The following is a 14,584-nucleotide window of genomic DNA, read 5'->3' on the forward strand; positions in this document are numbered from 1 at the left end:
CGTCAAAAAGTTGAGAAATGTTCAACTTTTCAGGCAGCGCCTGATCCGTCGCCCAATCAGATCGCAGTTATCCAAATACACTCCACGCGTTTCCTGGGTCCATTTTGCAATAACAAGCAGGAAGAAGCAGGAAAAATCCGCCGGTTCTATTTTTTTAAAGAAATGTGGAATGATAGCATTGTTTTTAGTCATCTGTTGTTTGTGTCATCTTTTGTATTTATATCCAGAGTCCCACAGAGTATGTCCCACAAACATTTCCCTGCAAATCCTGTATGAAACTAGACATAACCACGATCGGTAATATAACATCATTTAAAGAGACGTTGGAAAAAAAAGAGTCCTGAAGTTGGCTTTTGTAGGTCATGAGAATATCAGCAGTTGGAACCATGCGCTGATCAAGCTGGTTCTGATCGAATCACCCCCTTTACACACACACACACACACACACACACACCAACCCCCCCCCCCCCCCACACACACACACAGAAAGACACACACACACACACACACACACCACCCCCCACCCCACAGAAAGACAGACAGACACACACACACACACACCAACACCCCCCCCCCCCCCACACACACACGCACACACAGAAACACACACACACCGACACACACACAGGAATCAAAGTCATCATCCCTTTGAATGTTTTTCTTTTTAATTGTTATACAAGGAAATGGCTTGGCAAGTCAAGTTGAGGTAAAAGTCATGTGACAACAGAAGAGCAGACAGGCAGGTCTCCACTGGGGTCCGTCCCAGTGGGGGGGGGGGGGGGGGGGGGGACGACGACGTTGTAGGAAGACATAATCAGGGGGGTGGTTGTGTTTTAACACTGTTGGTCTGAACAGTCCCCTACCTTCTGGGGTAAATACTAAGAAACCGTGGATTCAGTGAGTCCATAGTAGTTCTATTGTGTCACGGGATAATGCAGTATAAGCTTTTGGGAGTCCATTCTAGAGGTCATTTAGGGTTTATTTGTCTAACGTTGGCTTTTATTTATACAATATTATAACCATTGTTTCTAATACAATACAATACATCTGTGGTCAAGTTGTCAAGCGATGTGTAGCAATACAAACCTAACACCCTGCTCGCCATCTACCATGGGACACTTTTGGGCTCATCATACATTGTTAGAATATACCGATACAACTTGAGTCCAACTCTGTCCGTGTGTGTGTGTGTGTGTGTGTGTGTGTGTGTGTGTGTGTGTGTGTGTGTGTGTGTGTGTGTGTGTGTGTGTGTGTGTGTGAGATGGGGAACCAGCATTCATCATTTGACGTTGGCCTTCACTGGCTCTCCAGGCGGTGCCTACTGTATGTACCCTGTGTATCCGGGTTCCGTGGGTCACCATGGAAACGCCACGATTCTAGGCCCAGATCTGAAGATGAGGTTGAGAAGGAGGCAAAATATTATTAATTGTCCCATTGCTCTGATCCAACATAAAAAAGTCACTTATCCAAAACGACTTTCAATAGTACAATCGTCAGAAGAAAGAGAAAACAACAATATATCGCTGTCGGTACAGTAAGGATGTTCATAGAAACAAGTGACAAGCACTTAAAATTGCTAGGTTAAGGCAATCAAATAAAACAGTTAGTAATACAGTAAAACATGCAATTATATCAACCCCAAAATATACAAACAATATGTACAAATCTACATGTATGTGTATGCATCATTCCAACAGCAGGTTCGGGCACCAGGCCCGCCCCAAGGTATGGTTCTGGTGAGGACCAGGGGTCGAAGGTCACACACCCGCAGACTGGTGTCCCAGGACGCAGAGGCGAAGGACGTGCCGTCCGGCGACACCTTGACGCAGCTGACGCGGTTCTCGTGGCCGAACAGGACGGAGATACGGTTCCCCTTCAGGACGTCCCACACGTTGATGGTGTAGTCGTTGTAGCCGGCGAAGAGCAAGCGGCCTGGAGACGGGCGAGAGACATAGAGTCAGAGAGAGAGAGAAAGGGAGAGACAGAGGGCGAGAGAAACAGAGAAACAGAGAGCGAAAGAGAAACAGAGAGCGAGAGAGACAGAGTGAGAAACAGAGAGCGAGAGAGAGAGTGAGAAACAGAGAGCGAGAGAGAGACAGAGGTACAGAGAATGAGAGCAAGACTGAGAGAGAGAAACAGAGAGAAAAATATAATATAATATTTTTTTTATTTATTATATAATATTAATATAATGTACAACTATGACACACAAAAATACTTTAGTTGTATATCATAGCCCCCGTGCAACTACTTGTGATTCTGAAAGCTGTGTTCAGTGGGAGACCCACAGGACAAAGGCGGCGGCCTGCAGTGTGAGCGCTGCCGTCACCCACCACTGAGAGAGAAGTCCACACTGGAAGCACCGAAGATGATGCTGTCCTTCTGATACACGGCCACCTCGCGGTCCGCCCGCAGGTCGTACAGACGGCACTGGGGGTCACAAAGACCAGCGCAGCGTCAGACACGACCAAGCACCGCTTAGCATCACCTCTGATGACAGGCAGAGTAACTCTTGGGGACCTTTAGCTGGCCTACAATTTCCAAGCAATGATTATGGTGAGACATGAGTCATATGTCCGTGGATTTGTCCAGACCTGTTAATGTGTGACGTGTAGAACTAACCTCATGCTTAGACAAATAAAAACAAAAAAACATGACCTGGAACATTTCACCTTGTTGCATTATTCAGCAAGATGGAATTTGACCTCGAGTCTCAACACAGACAAAGGATTTCACAACAGATCAACAAAAAACACATGGCTGCAGATTACATTGTAATCGCTGACCCCTGCAGGCCCATACGGGAGATACCCGAATGACCTTTCGGATGTTTGTGTCCACCTCAGCAAAAATCCATACTGCTGGAAGGCAAGGGGATCCGAGCAACACACAAGGGGGTTATTATCTGTGGACTTTTGGGAACCTAATGACACATCATCGCTGGGAGATCAACCAGGTGAAAAACACCCTGAGGAGGAGCAGCTGACTCACAGTGCCGTCGTCGGAGGCCGAGGCGAAGGCATCTCCGGTGGGGTAGTACCTGAACACAAACAAAGGTAGGGTGACATGGCGGCAGCGCCTCATCACAACATAGCATCACGTGCGGATTCTTCCCTCCCTCTTAACAAAGCCAGCAAACAGGCTGCTAAACACACACTTTGGCCTGACTCAATCAACATCCGGAAGGATGTAATCTAATTCTGAAGAGCTTAGTCCATATATTAGCGTATTAGTATTATCAAAGTCACATGCCCTCCCATTTCAGGAATTTCCTGTTGAGACAAAAAAATGCTAAATGAATAGAAGGAGCCCGCCTACAAGACAATACAATCAGTTCATCATAAATTCTCAGACATCTTAGACATTCATGTTACTTTCGGAATGATAAAGCAATAACTGTAGTTACAACTCAGGCCACTAGAGGCTGCTTAATGAGAAGACGTGCATAGTTCAAGTTGAAGGGTCTATTTGGTAATCCCATTTCATTTGTGGTGAATTCACAAAGAAAGATGGGATGGAATGGAACGGAGAGAGTGATACATGAGGGTGATATATGTGCTGAGACACTCGCACACGGTACTCACTTCACACAGTTGATATCTGAATCGTGGGTCTCGAAGGACTGGACGTTTTGCCCGGAGCGCATGTCCCACACGTTGGCCTTCTTGTCGCAGCCCTGATGTCAACATACACACACACACACACACACACACACACACACACACACACACACACACATACACATACACATACACACACACACACACACACACAGACACACACGCACACACACACACACACACACACACACACACACACACACACACACACACACACACACACACACACACACAGAAGCTAATCATTAAACACGAAGGACACACAAAGCGTCACAGTTACCGGCACGATCACACGGTATCATGCCCGGAACAGGGAGGGGGGGGGGGGGGGTCACGCACCCCTGAGACAAAGGTGTTGCCGGTCTCGGAGGGGGCGAGGTTCAGCGAGAGGACGTCCGCCGTGTGGCCGTGGAAGCTCTGCAGCAGCTGGCCGCTCTCCACGTCCCACAGGGCACAGGTGCCGTCGCCGCTGGACGTCAGCAGCTGGGGGACAGAGGCACACGCTGGTCACTGATCAACGTCACGCTGAGGCGGCCGGGCGGATAACGGCTCAACGGGATTAGTTTATTGGAAAGAGACTTTGACGTGGTCACGCAGGCACACACACTCACACACATGCCTGCACACACAAGTTGTTAAGGCTTAAGAGAAGATAATGTCACCCTCCATAACTCAACCCAAAATACTAGCCGAAAACTACAATACAGTTGGTGCTCAACTAAATAACAGGAAGAATGCTGCCCACTAGAGGTAGGTAAATATACCTGCATGTCAAAATAGGAAATAATGTAAATATTTACAATTGAGCCGGGCCCTTGGTCTTAGTCTAAGTTCATGGTCTGTGTCAATAAACAAAATACTTCATTTTTCCAACAAGCCTGATTGTCTACAACTAAACCTATATACAAATACTAATCACTAGGTCCATGATATAAAAATGTGTTTTAGAAAAATATTTTTATGTTTGTTATTATTTATATGTATGAATAAAGTATAAGCAGGGTTGTAAAGATACATCAATACACACACACACACTCTCTTTCTCTTTTATCTCTCACTAAATCTCTCTCCCTGTGTCTCCCACGGCACAGATTCAAAGCAGCAGTGCATCCCAGTGCATTAGACAGAAGCAGCTGTCTACTGTCTAATGCACCGAGCATCAATAGCCTCCACTTCCTGCCTCCCTCCACAAAGAGGGACTACAGAGGATTATTTCCAGTGCTACGTCAGAGGCATTTCCTGCCGAGCTGAGTGACTGTCAGAGGGAACAGCGTCAGATCCACTAAACCGAAGCCGAAGTATTGATTTATTATTTTCATGTGCCAAATCCCAGACAATCCCTTACTTTGAAACGCAGTTCTTCTTCATTCAGTTACAGATATTGTGACTTAAGCTCAATATATAGAGATAGCACTTTTAATAGAAATACCAATGTTCGTATTATCCAAATTTAGTGCTTAATGGCTTTACCAGATAAGAAAACATACATGCATATAAAATCCAAACGTATGTGAATATGACCGTGTGTATGAATTCATAGGTAGGAATAAATCATGTAAATGTGACCTACTAATGTGACAGTGCATGTTAAGTAGTTTGTGTGCGCATTTCTCTGGGATTGCGCGTGATGCAAGAGAGAGAGATGCAAGAGAGAGAGAGTGAGAGAGAGAGAGAGGCAGTAATGGTTACTAACAGTAATGACAAGTATGAAGGAGAAACAAGGTTTGAAAATGTGCGTATTTTTCCACGTCGCTCTCTGCGTACACAAGTGTGCCGGTGTGGTTAGGCATGAGGGTCCGATACGAGAGAAGGGTACTGGAAACATACACAAACAATGTTTAATACAAACACCCACACACCCACACTGACACACATACACATGGTGTTGTCCCATGATGGCGTGCGTCTGCTCCCCTGGAACACTCCTGCTGCTCAGTGCACTCCGGGCTAGATAAAGGCCACTCAGCGGCTATAAATATACCAACCGTGCAGGACTATCACGCTCTCCCCCCCCCCCCCTCCCCTCCTCCCCTCTAGCATCTATCGTCCCTTCTCCTACCCCCTTTGTCCGGCTCCTCTTAGTCGGTTAATTATTAACAACCTAATATCACCTCGTCTCCCATTCTGTCCCTGTCCCCACGTCCTCTAATTTCCTGTCCTCCTCAGTCTTACTTTACACTCATCGCCTCGCTCCTGCATGGGCGATATTAGGTGTCTTTTTGCATTATTCTCTCATCTGGCGAACTGTACCGCTGTACAAGCTGCGCATCACCTCGCAATGTGTCACCTCACAACGTGGGGGACACAGCAGCAGGAACAGCTCGAATGAATCTCAATCCGCAGGGGGTCACAGACTGGAGGTGTGGGAGGATAAACACCGGCAGCATGTTGTTTCAGCAAAGGCTCAGCCCATCCCCCACAAAGGGTAGGCAACACCTATCCCATGAAGGTTAGACAGCACCTATCCCCACGAAGATAAGACAGCACCCATCCCCACGAAGGTCAGGCACCACCTGTCCCCACGACGAATGCCGCTGAAAGCCATGGAGCCTCACGCAATATTGTATCCAATCACAACAGCTATAAACAGCCTCCTTTCTGGAAAATATCACCGTGCAGCGCTTCTGGTTTGGTCATCAACCCCCCCCCCCCCCCATTGACCTCGCCTGCGAACCCTCAAACCCTCCTTCCTAAATTTCTCAGCTGAGATGAATAAAGTTGATCTTATCTTATCTTATTAAAGAACTCACCTAGGACCCCTCATGACCTCACATGTGACCCCCCCATGACCTCACCTGCATGTCGGAGTTGGTGAAGCTGCACCCTGACAGGTAGTTGGTGTGCATCGCAACAGACTTCTTCTTGGCGGCCAGGTTCTCGTTCTTGTCCAATGACAGCGGGTAGACGGAACACTTGTTATCCAATCCGCTGTAGGACAGAAGGGGTCAGGGGTCAAGGAGTGCCACACTTTGAATGGAATCACAGGAAAATATGTCACATTCATTATTTTTTATGGGGGGTTTATTGAGGATAGACATGTGTCGGTGAGCTGTGAGCTACAGGGATCAGGTGTGTGTGTGTGTGTGCACGTGTGTGTGTGTGTGTGCGAGGGGGGGGGGGGGGGGGGGCGTCGCTGTACACACCCGCATGCCACAGCGCAGCCTGAGGGAGCGTACGCACACGCCATCACCCACGTACACGGCATGGTCACTGCATGCTCCTGAAACATATGAAACACACATGTTTGAAACGTCTGGCCGCTCCATAGTCAACTGATGGAAAGAGTCTTCAATACACTTCCCCTAATGCTCACACACACACACACAGGCGTCAGGGCACTCGCACACACACTACACACACACACACACATACACAAATACACACACACACACAGACTCACACAGCTGAGTGGGAGTGTGTGAGTATGTGAGAAGCTTTTAGTGTATGGGATAAGTGGGCTTTTCCAGGGGCCCGGGATTAGTACGGCAATGAAACCAGGCTGGCTCAGAGTGTACTTTCACACACACACACACACACACACACACACACACACACACACACACACACACACACACACACACACACACACACACACACACACACACACACACACACACACACACACACACACACACACTCCAGTTGACCGATATAAAGATTATCTGTGGTCCCTGCCTATTTCTGTCTCTACCTATTTGTCTTTCTTTCCATCATTATCGTCCTCTTGCTCTCTCTCTCTCTGTCTCTCTCTCTCTCTCTCTAGAGGGCATCAGAAGATGGTCTTCCCATACACCAGAATACAATAACATGTACAGTAGTCTTGTTGTTGTGATCAAGACATACACACAGTGAGGACAACTGTAAAATAATAGCTTAAAGGGGACCTATTGTGCTTTTTCGACTTTCACAACCTATAAACGTTGTTATAATGATTGATAGTCATGTTTAACCATACTTTAGTGTTAAATAATGACGTACATGCATTTTGACGTATTCCCTGCTGACAGTCTGGGGTGGCTGTGCAGAGCGCTAAACACTCGGGACAACGTTTGCGATTCACTTGTTCACATTTCCGGGAAATCATCTACGTAGAGGCACTCCTGCCGCGCCCCCATATGCCTGGTCAAATCTGCCCGCGCGCGCGCTTCAAGGAAGGTAACCAATCACAACGGAGTTGGGTTGGCAGGAGGGGGGCGAGGGGGCGGAGAAGGACGAAATCTAGCGTTGACAGAGAATGCTGAAAGCGCCCAGATGAGAGGAAGAGTTTCCCGAAAATCTACATCATTTTTTGTGTATGGTTAAACATGACTATCAATCATTATAACAACGTTTATAGGTCATAAAAGTCGAAAAGCATAATAGGTCCCCTTTAAGATAAAATTCCAGAATGACGAGGATGAATATGAGGATGGCAATCGCCATCATGATTATTATTATAATTATAATATATAAATAAGTGGGCATTTTTCTGTGCCTTATTAAACCAATCACTGACCTTATTGAGAGTATAGCCATCCCACACGATCACTTTTCCGTCCTAGAAGAAATACATTAAACCATTTATTGAACAAAGAATGTACAATACGGTGTCCTGCCATTATTAAATCATCAAACTCAAAAAAATTAAACACAAGTATGCCTATGTGTGTGTGTGTGTGTGTGTGTGTGTGTGTGTGTGTGTGTGTGTGTGTAAGTGCGTGTGTGTTCCTGTGTGTGTGTGTGTGTGTGTGTGTGTGACTATGTGTGTTTGTGTGTGTGTGCTTGTGTGTGTGTGTGTCTGTATTTGTGTGTGTGTGCATGCATGTGTGTTTGCATGTGTTTGTGTGAGTGCCTGTGTATGCGTGTGAGTTTGTGTCAGTGCGTGTGTGTGCGCATGTGCATGGGCATGCGTTTGTTTGTGTGTGTGCGTGTGTGTGTGTGTGGGTGCGTATGTGTGTGTGTGCATGCGGGCGCGTGAGCGACCGTGTGTGCCTGTGTGTGTGTTAATGCCGGTGTATGTGTGTGTGTGTGTGTGGCGTACCTGTGAGGAGCTGACCAGGCGCCGCTTGTCCTTGCACCAGTCCATACACAGCACCTTGTTGCCGTGACCCTTCAGCACCCGCCGTGTCCGGATGGACAGAGCGGACACCAGCTCCACCTTCTCAGCCACCTGGTTCACTGGGGGGGCACACACACACACACACACACACACACACACACACACACACACACACACACACACACACACACACACACACACACACACTTTATTGGTTTGATATTTGTATTCACTCTGTGCTTGCTAGAGCGAATAGACAATGACAACATTCAACACAATGCAGCACATAACAAGAGCAAGTTGCATAAGAATACGATTTTCCAGTTACAGCCTATTTGCAACCTTCACTTATCGTATCCCCGAACCAGTGGTGCTTTTAGCAGCCTTTCATCCAGAGACTCCGTGGAGGACTGCTATGAAGCCATTAGGCCACTCTCAAATTGAATTCATGAATAAAATGTACGAAACACAAAGATGGCAAAACAGACACAATGTCGAACAGAGCTGTAACGAGCGCATCAGTCGACCCCTCTCGCGAATGTAGCCGCTGCGTTTCAACGTGTGATATCAATAATAGTGTCAATATCGTAGCCTACTATGGAAGCGAATCACCATTCAGGATTGCGTGTTTTTCGTGTGTGCATGTGTGCGAGTGCGTGTAACCCCGTTCCCATCCCCAGGACTCACACTCCACGTCGTGCAGCTTCGCGCGCTCCTCCTCGAGCTTCTTCTTCAGACTATCGCTCTCGTTCTTCAGCGTCGCCAGGGACTCGCCGCTCTGCAGAGCCTGACACGCCATCTTTAGGGAGGAAGCGCAGAGGGGAGAGGGAAGGGTCGACGACGTCCGAGTGTTTGGTCGCTTTCGCTCCGATTCCCTCTGCCGCCACCAAGGCTCTCCCGCCTCGGCCAACTGATGCTGCTGCCGTGCTGACGTCACGCCCCTCATCTATCGTGCTCGGTCTCAGGCATTATATTTAATATAATATAATATAATATAAAGTATTATAAATAAAATATTATATTATATTCTTTCATATTATATTATATTATATATGTCCCGGTTACACAACGAAATACAAATATTGTACAAAGGCCTACCGTAACCTCCCAACAGTCAAATAATAATAATTTCCTGTTCACAATAATCACTGCCATTCGAAATCTCAATTTTCATTTTTTGAACCTTCCAGGTCAGGGCTGAAGGCCTACTCTTTGCTGCTGCCGAGATACTGAATATACAGGTGTATTACTATAGCTGTTGAGATACTAAATACTAATTATACAGCTGTAGGCCTGGCTATTGCCATAGCTGTTGAGATTGCTAAATATACAGGGGCAATTATTGAGATACTAAAATATAGAGCTGTATTACAATAGCTGTTGAGCTACTAAATACACTAAATATACAGCTGTATTACCAAAGCTGTGGAGATTGCTAAATATACAGGTGTAATAGTTGAGACATACAGCTGTAAGACTGTTGCTGTGGACAGGACAACAGACTAAAGAGGATGGCCCCTCGACATAACACATGTTTGACTGAGTGTGTGTGAGAGAGAAAAAGTGTGTGTGTGTGTGTGTGTGTGTGTGTGTGTGTGTGTGTGTGTGTGTGTGTGTGTGTGTGTGTGTGTGTGTGTGTGTGTGTGTGTGTGTGTGTGTGTGTGTGTGTGTGTGTGTATGTGTGTATGATAAGCGTGTGTGTGTGTGTGTGATAAGTGTGTGAGTGAACATTGCTGAACAATAGACCAACCACTATGTTGCCAACAGAGCTTAAACGAAGATCCATAAGACCCTGTTCTAGAAAAACATCGTAATTTCAGAGACTAGTTACACAGAGCGGTATGTAAACAGACACTGTGCCAGTGAAATAATAGCACATTACCCATACACACAGAGACTAGTTATGCAGAGCGGTGTGTAAACACTGTGCCAGTGAAATAATAGCACAATACCCATACACACAGGAAGATGCCCCTTGCCTTTTCCCCACATGGATGGCTCAACAGTACGGCTATGGCTGTCCTAAAAGGGTATGACAGCTCCCTCTAATAAACCTATGTAGCTCAACTATAGCCATCAAGCAACGGGGTCTGAAACTGGAAGCTTTGCATCTCTGCGTGAGTGGTTTGAGCAAGACTCAAGTTAAACCCGATCCATCGCAGATAGTTTGAGCGCCGTGGGTGGGGGGTTGGGGGGGGTGCCCTGTGTGCTGCGTCCTACCATCTCCATGCAGAAGGAGCAGTAGTTGATGGGGTCACTCTTGATGTAGATGTTCATCAGAGGGCTGGCCTTGGAGCAGCTGTCGCAGGGGCCAAAGGTGATGGCCATGAACGTCTGGTCACACATGACTGCGGTTGGTTATGGACACCCCTGCGGAGAATACACATGTAGAGATGAACACTTCAATCCATCGTGAATGCATACGTTGAAATGGACATATGCATGCGGATAGCAAAAGAACAGCCACGGACGCACACATGCACACACACGCCCCTCGCAAACTCACGCACACACTCACACACACTCACACACACACACACACACACTAGTCACTGTTGCACAGAATACATGCATAGTTTTGGCCTATAATAATAATAATAATAACTAATAACTTAAGAATTGTGTGTGCGCTCATGTATGTGTAAAGTGTACCGTTGTGTGTGTGCGTGCGTCTTTGTGTGTGGTTATGTGTGTGTGTGTGTGTGTGTGTGTGTGTGTGTGTGTGTGTGTGTGTGTGTGTGTGTATTTGTTGGCGGAGAAGCTGAACTCAGAATAAGTACTAATCTCAGTTTGATCCCTCTGAGCTCCAAAGAACCAAAATGGCACAAAGTTATTCTGGGAAAGAAAAAGTACAACCGTTCACACTGAGCTTAATCAAGTCACATTTAAGATCCATAATTCAAAGCCTCAAACACCAAACATTGAAGCATACCAGCTAAATGTTTTGGTAGGTACATGCATGGGCATGTTTTCATGTTGTTGTCTGAAGCGTGGATGACAACAACATACATCTGACTCAGGTCAGATGCGGGTCTGATAATAAGTATTGATCACAGCATTGAGTACAGCATTGATGCCGCAACTTCGAAGCACCCAGTTACCAGAAACGTGAATCATCCTTTTACAGAGGCCACTTTACCGTTTACAGTTCTACACATCCTCACTCCAATATATTTTATCCAAGTACTAGTACTGCAAAGCATCCTGAATGTTTTCACATAAACAAAACATCATGTCAATGGATCTATCGTTTCAGGACACAGACGTCCGGGTAGACCTGCTGCACGACAGTAAGGAATAACGTCTTACCTCAGCAGTTGAATTGGTCTCTATTGAAGATGTCTTCTGCCCTGCGGCTTGTGGGTGAGAGTGGAGAGGATTGGAAGGAGAGACTGGGAGACGGGTTTAAGCTCCTTATCCTGGTATTAAAGTTGTGGCACTGCTAAGGGATTAACCCTCGGGCCAGGAGCCCAGCAGGGTACCTGAATGATCCCGAGGACCCTAGCTGATACCTGGTTGACCCCCAGGAGCCCAGCCAGGTACCTGAATGACCCCCATACCAGCAGGGTACCCCAAGGAGCCCAGCCAGGTACCTGAATGACCCCTAGGACCCCACCTTACCTGAGTGACCTCCAGGAGCCCAGCATGGTCCCTGAATGACCTCCAGGACCCTAGCTGAAACCTGAATGACCCCCAGACCAGCAGGTGAACCCCAAGGACCCTAGCTGATCCCTGAATGACTCCCAGACCAGCAGGTGACCTCAAAAGATACGTGTTCACAATATGGCTGGCCTTCACAATATCACTTGGTTGATAAAAAGGTATATTCATGGTTTAATAATTCAATACGATTATAATACTTCTGCATTGTTGGACTAAGATAATTACATCCAAATCTCAGTATCCTGTTCACTGGAAAATATGAGTTATTTTATCATCATGCTCTGTTGGAGGCATGCACTCCCAATCATTATATATTTTTTATGCAGGCTTTGAATATTGATTCAAATCGATTATGCCAAATATAGCTGACAAAATATGCAGTTAACATAGACAACATATATATTCCTAGAATACAGTTGTCCAATTTTTTTATGACATTGGACTGAGGGAACATAACGAATTGGCAATTGTAACATTTCTTGCTAAGAAAAATGCTAAAGTTTAAAGCAACAAGGCTTCAGGATATCAATAATAAACAAGACATCTTCTCCTTGACAGTCAATGCTGAATTCATTTATTTAACTTTTACACATTTGACATTTTAAACGTATTCAAAGTTTCGTATTGGTGAAGACATTCACAAAGCACAGCTACCAGAAATTACAAACGGGCAAGTTTGTCAAATTTTTACACGGGTTTTGGCGTGAGACTAGGCGGGAGAGGGGACGACCGGTCTTAGCTGGTCTGCACCGGTACGGTACCAGGCAGCACAGATGAAGACAAGGATGTTCCCCAGCCGGGTGTGTGGGGGGAGTTCAAAGTATCGGCGTCGAAGCTAGTGCTGATGATAACATGATCCTTCATCGTGTGTACTCCTCAATATACAGCAGTCTCTCCGTCGGGGAAAACTAAAAGTGAACGAGGTAACGGCATGTAGAGTCAGACCCCGGGGGAAGCCCAGGTTAGGCGGGGTTGAGATGAGCCAGCTTGACAAAAGTCGGCGAACAGGGTTCTCCCTTTGAATCTAGGCCAGGTATTCCACGCGGCCTAGCAATGCCCTTATGGGGGCGTCTGGCTGAAACAAAAGGGGGCCGTTCATAGTTCACTGTGTAACACGTAATAGGGAGCGGGGGGAGCTAAACTAGGGGAGGAGAGCCTCTTCGTAGCTCTGCAGGGAATGTGTTTGACGCTCTGCAATGAGGTGCGAGGACCTACGAAATAAAAAGGCTTAAGACAGCGTGGAATCTTTTTTTTCTTTTTTTACATGTGACCATTTGCATTGATAGGACGTTGTCTGCGATATTTTTTTAAAAAGTGCATTATGACCTACAGCATAACAAAGTAACATATCTAAAAACACGTAATGTTTGCACAAAGGACACCGAATCGAAAAAAAAATGAACATTTCGCAGATATTCAAATCCATTTTACAGTGAAAACCAGCAACAAAAATACTGCTTTGACAGACATGGAAAAAAAAAAAAAAAAGCATTGCAAGTGATTCGTTGAAATCATTCAGATAGCAAATAATTCAGATAAGGCTTGCCCAAATCATGTGCAGCTTAAATTGACGTACGAATCTTTTACAATTTCTGAACATTCATATGGTTAAATCGTTCATTAGCTCTACATTTCATCCAGTATGTAGAAACGCCTTCTCCATTTAAACAAAACCTGGAACTGCCTATTGTTCCTCAAAATATACATTTGCAAAAGGAAATGGCATTTTCGAAAGCTCTGGTAAGATATGAGATATGACAGTATGTATTTATTTAAAAGACCACACAACATAAAAAAACAACAACTAAATAATTAACAAAAATACATCATAATTTCTAGCTCGTCCCTGTCTGAGCGAGAAGGGTCTAGTCTTGGCTTTTAATTGTGTATTTCAGTTTGGTCAGATATCTTTCTCAGCACCCGTATTTCGACCAGCAGTCTCCAAATCCACCTTTGAGAGCTCCACTCAGAGCGAGGGAGCTCATTTTGGCTGGTGACTTTTTTGGGACCTGATGTGAGACACGCCTACCAAAATGAAATTATCTTGTAGAAGGGTGAGGTCAAAGGGCAATCAAGGTTCAAACTAATGTGTACAGGCATAATTGGTTTTCGGGGAATACTACTGTTCGTGGGATGAATAGTAAGGATGCATAAGGTAATGATATAGGAGACTAGAAGGCCTTCAACACAAGGGTCTAATTATCACAAAACAATGGGCAGACCTCATAAAACCCCTAATCTAGACAGTGTTTCTTCTTGTGTT

The 14,584-nt window shown here is 45.8% G+C and overlaps 1 protein-coding gene across 1 annotated transcript; it reads right to left on the bottom strand.

Annotated features, from left to right (window-relative positions):
- Positions 1–660: 660 nt before the first annotated feature.
- Positions 661–9,563, bottom strand: gnb5b (guanine nucleotide binding protein (G protein), beta 5b). The gene is made up of 11 exons (XM_056608557.1): positions 9,346–9,563; positions 8,641–8,777; positions 8,116–8,157; positions 6,764–6,840; positions 6,416–6,548; positions 3,960–4,103; positions 3,585–3,676; positions 2,992–3,040; positions 2,334–2,430; positions 1,766–1,932; positions 661–1,388 (listed from the first exon to the last, which is right to left on the bottom strand). Exons 1-11 carry the CDS (start codon positions 9,455–9,457, stop codon positions 1,377–1,379), a joined length of 1,062 nt encoding a protein of 353 aa, XP_056464532.1. The 5' UTR covers positions 9,458–9,563; the 3' UTR covers positions 661–1,376.
- Positions 9,564–14,584: the final 5,021 nt, after the last annotated feature.

The sequence above is a fragment of the Gadus chalcogrammus genome, chromosome 14, assembly GCF_026213295.1.
Source record: "Gadus chalcogrammus isolate NIFS_2021 chromosome 14, NIFS_Gcha_1.0, whole genome shotgun sequence".
Classification (NCBI taxonomy): Eukaryota; Metazoa; Chordata; class Actinopteri; order Gadiformes; family Gadidae; genus Gadus; species Gadus chalcogrammus.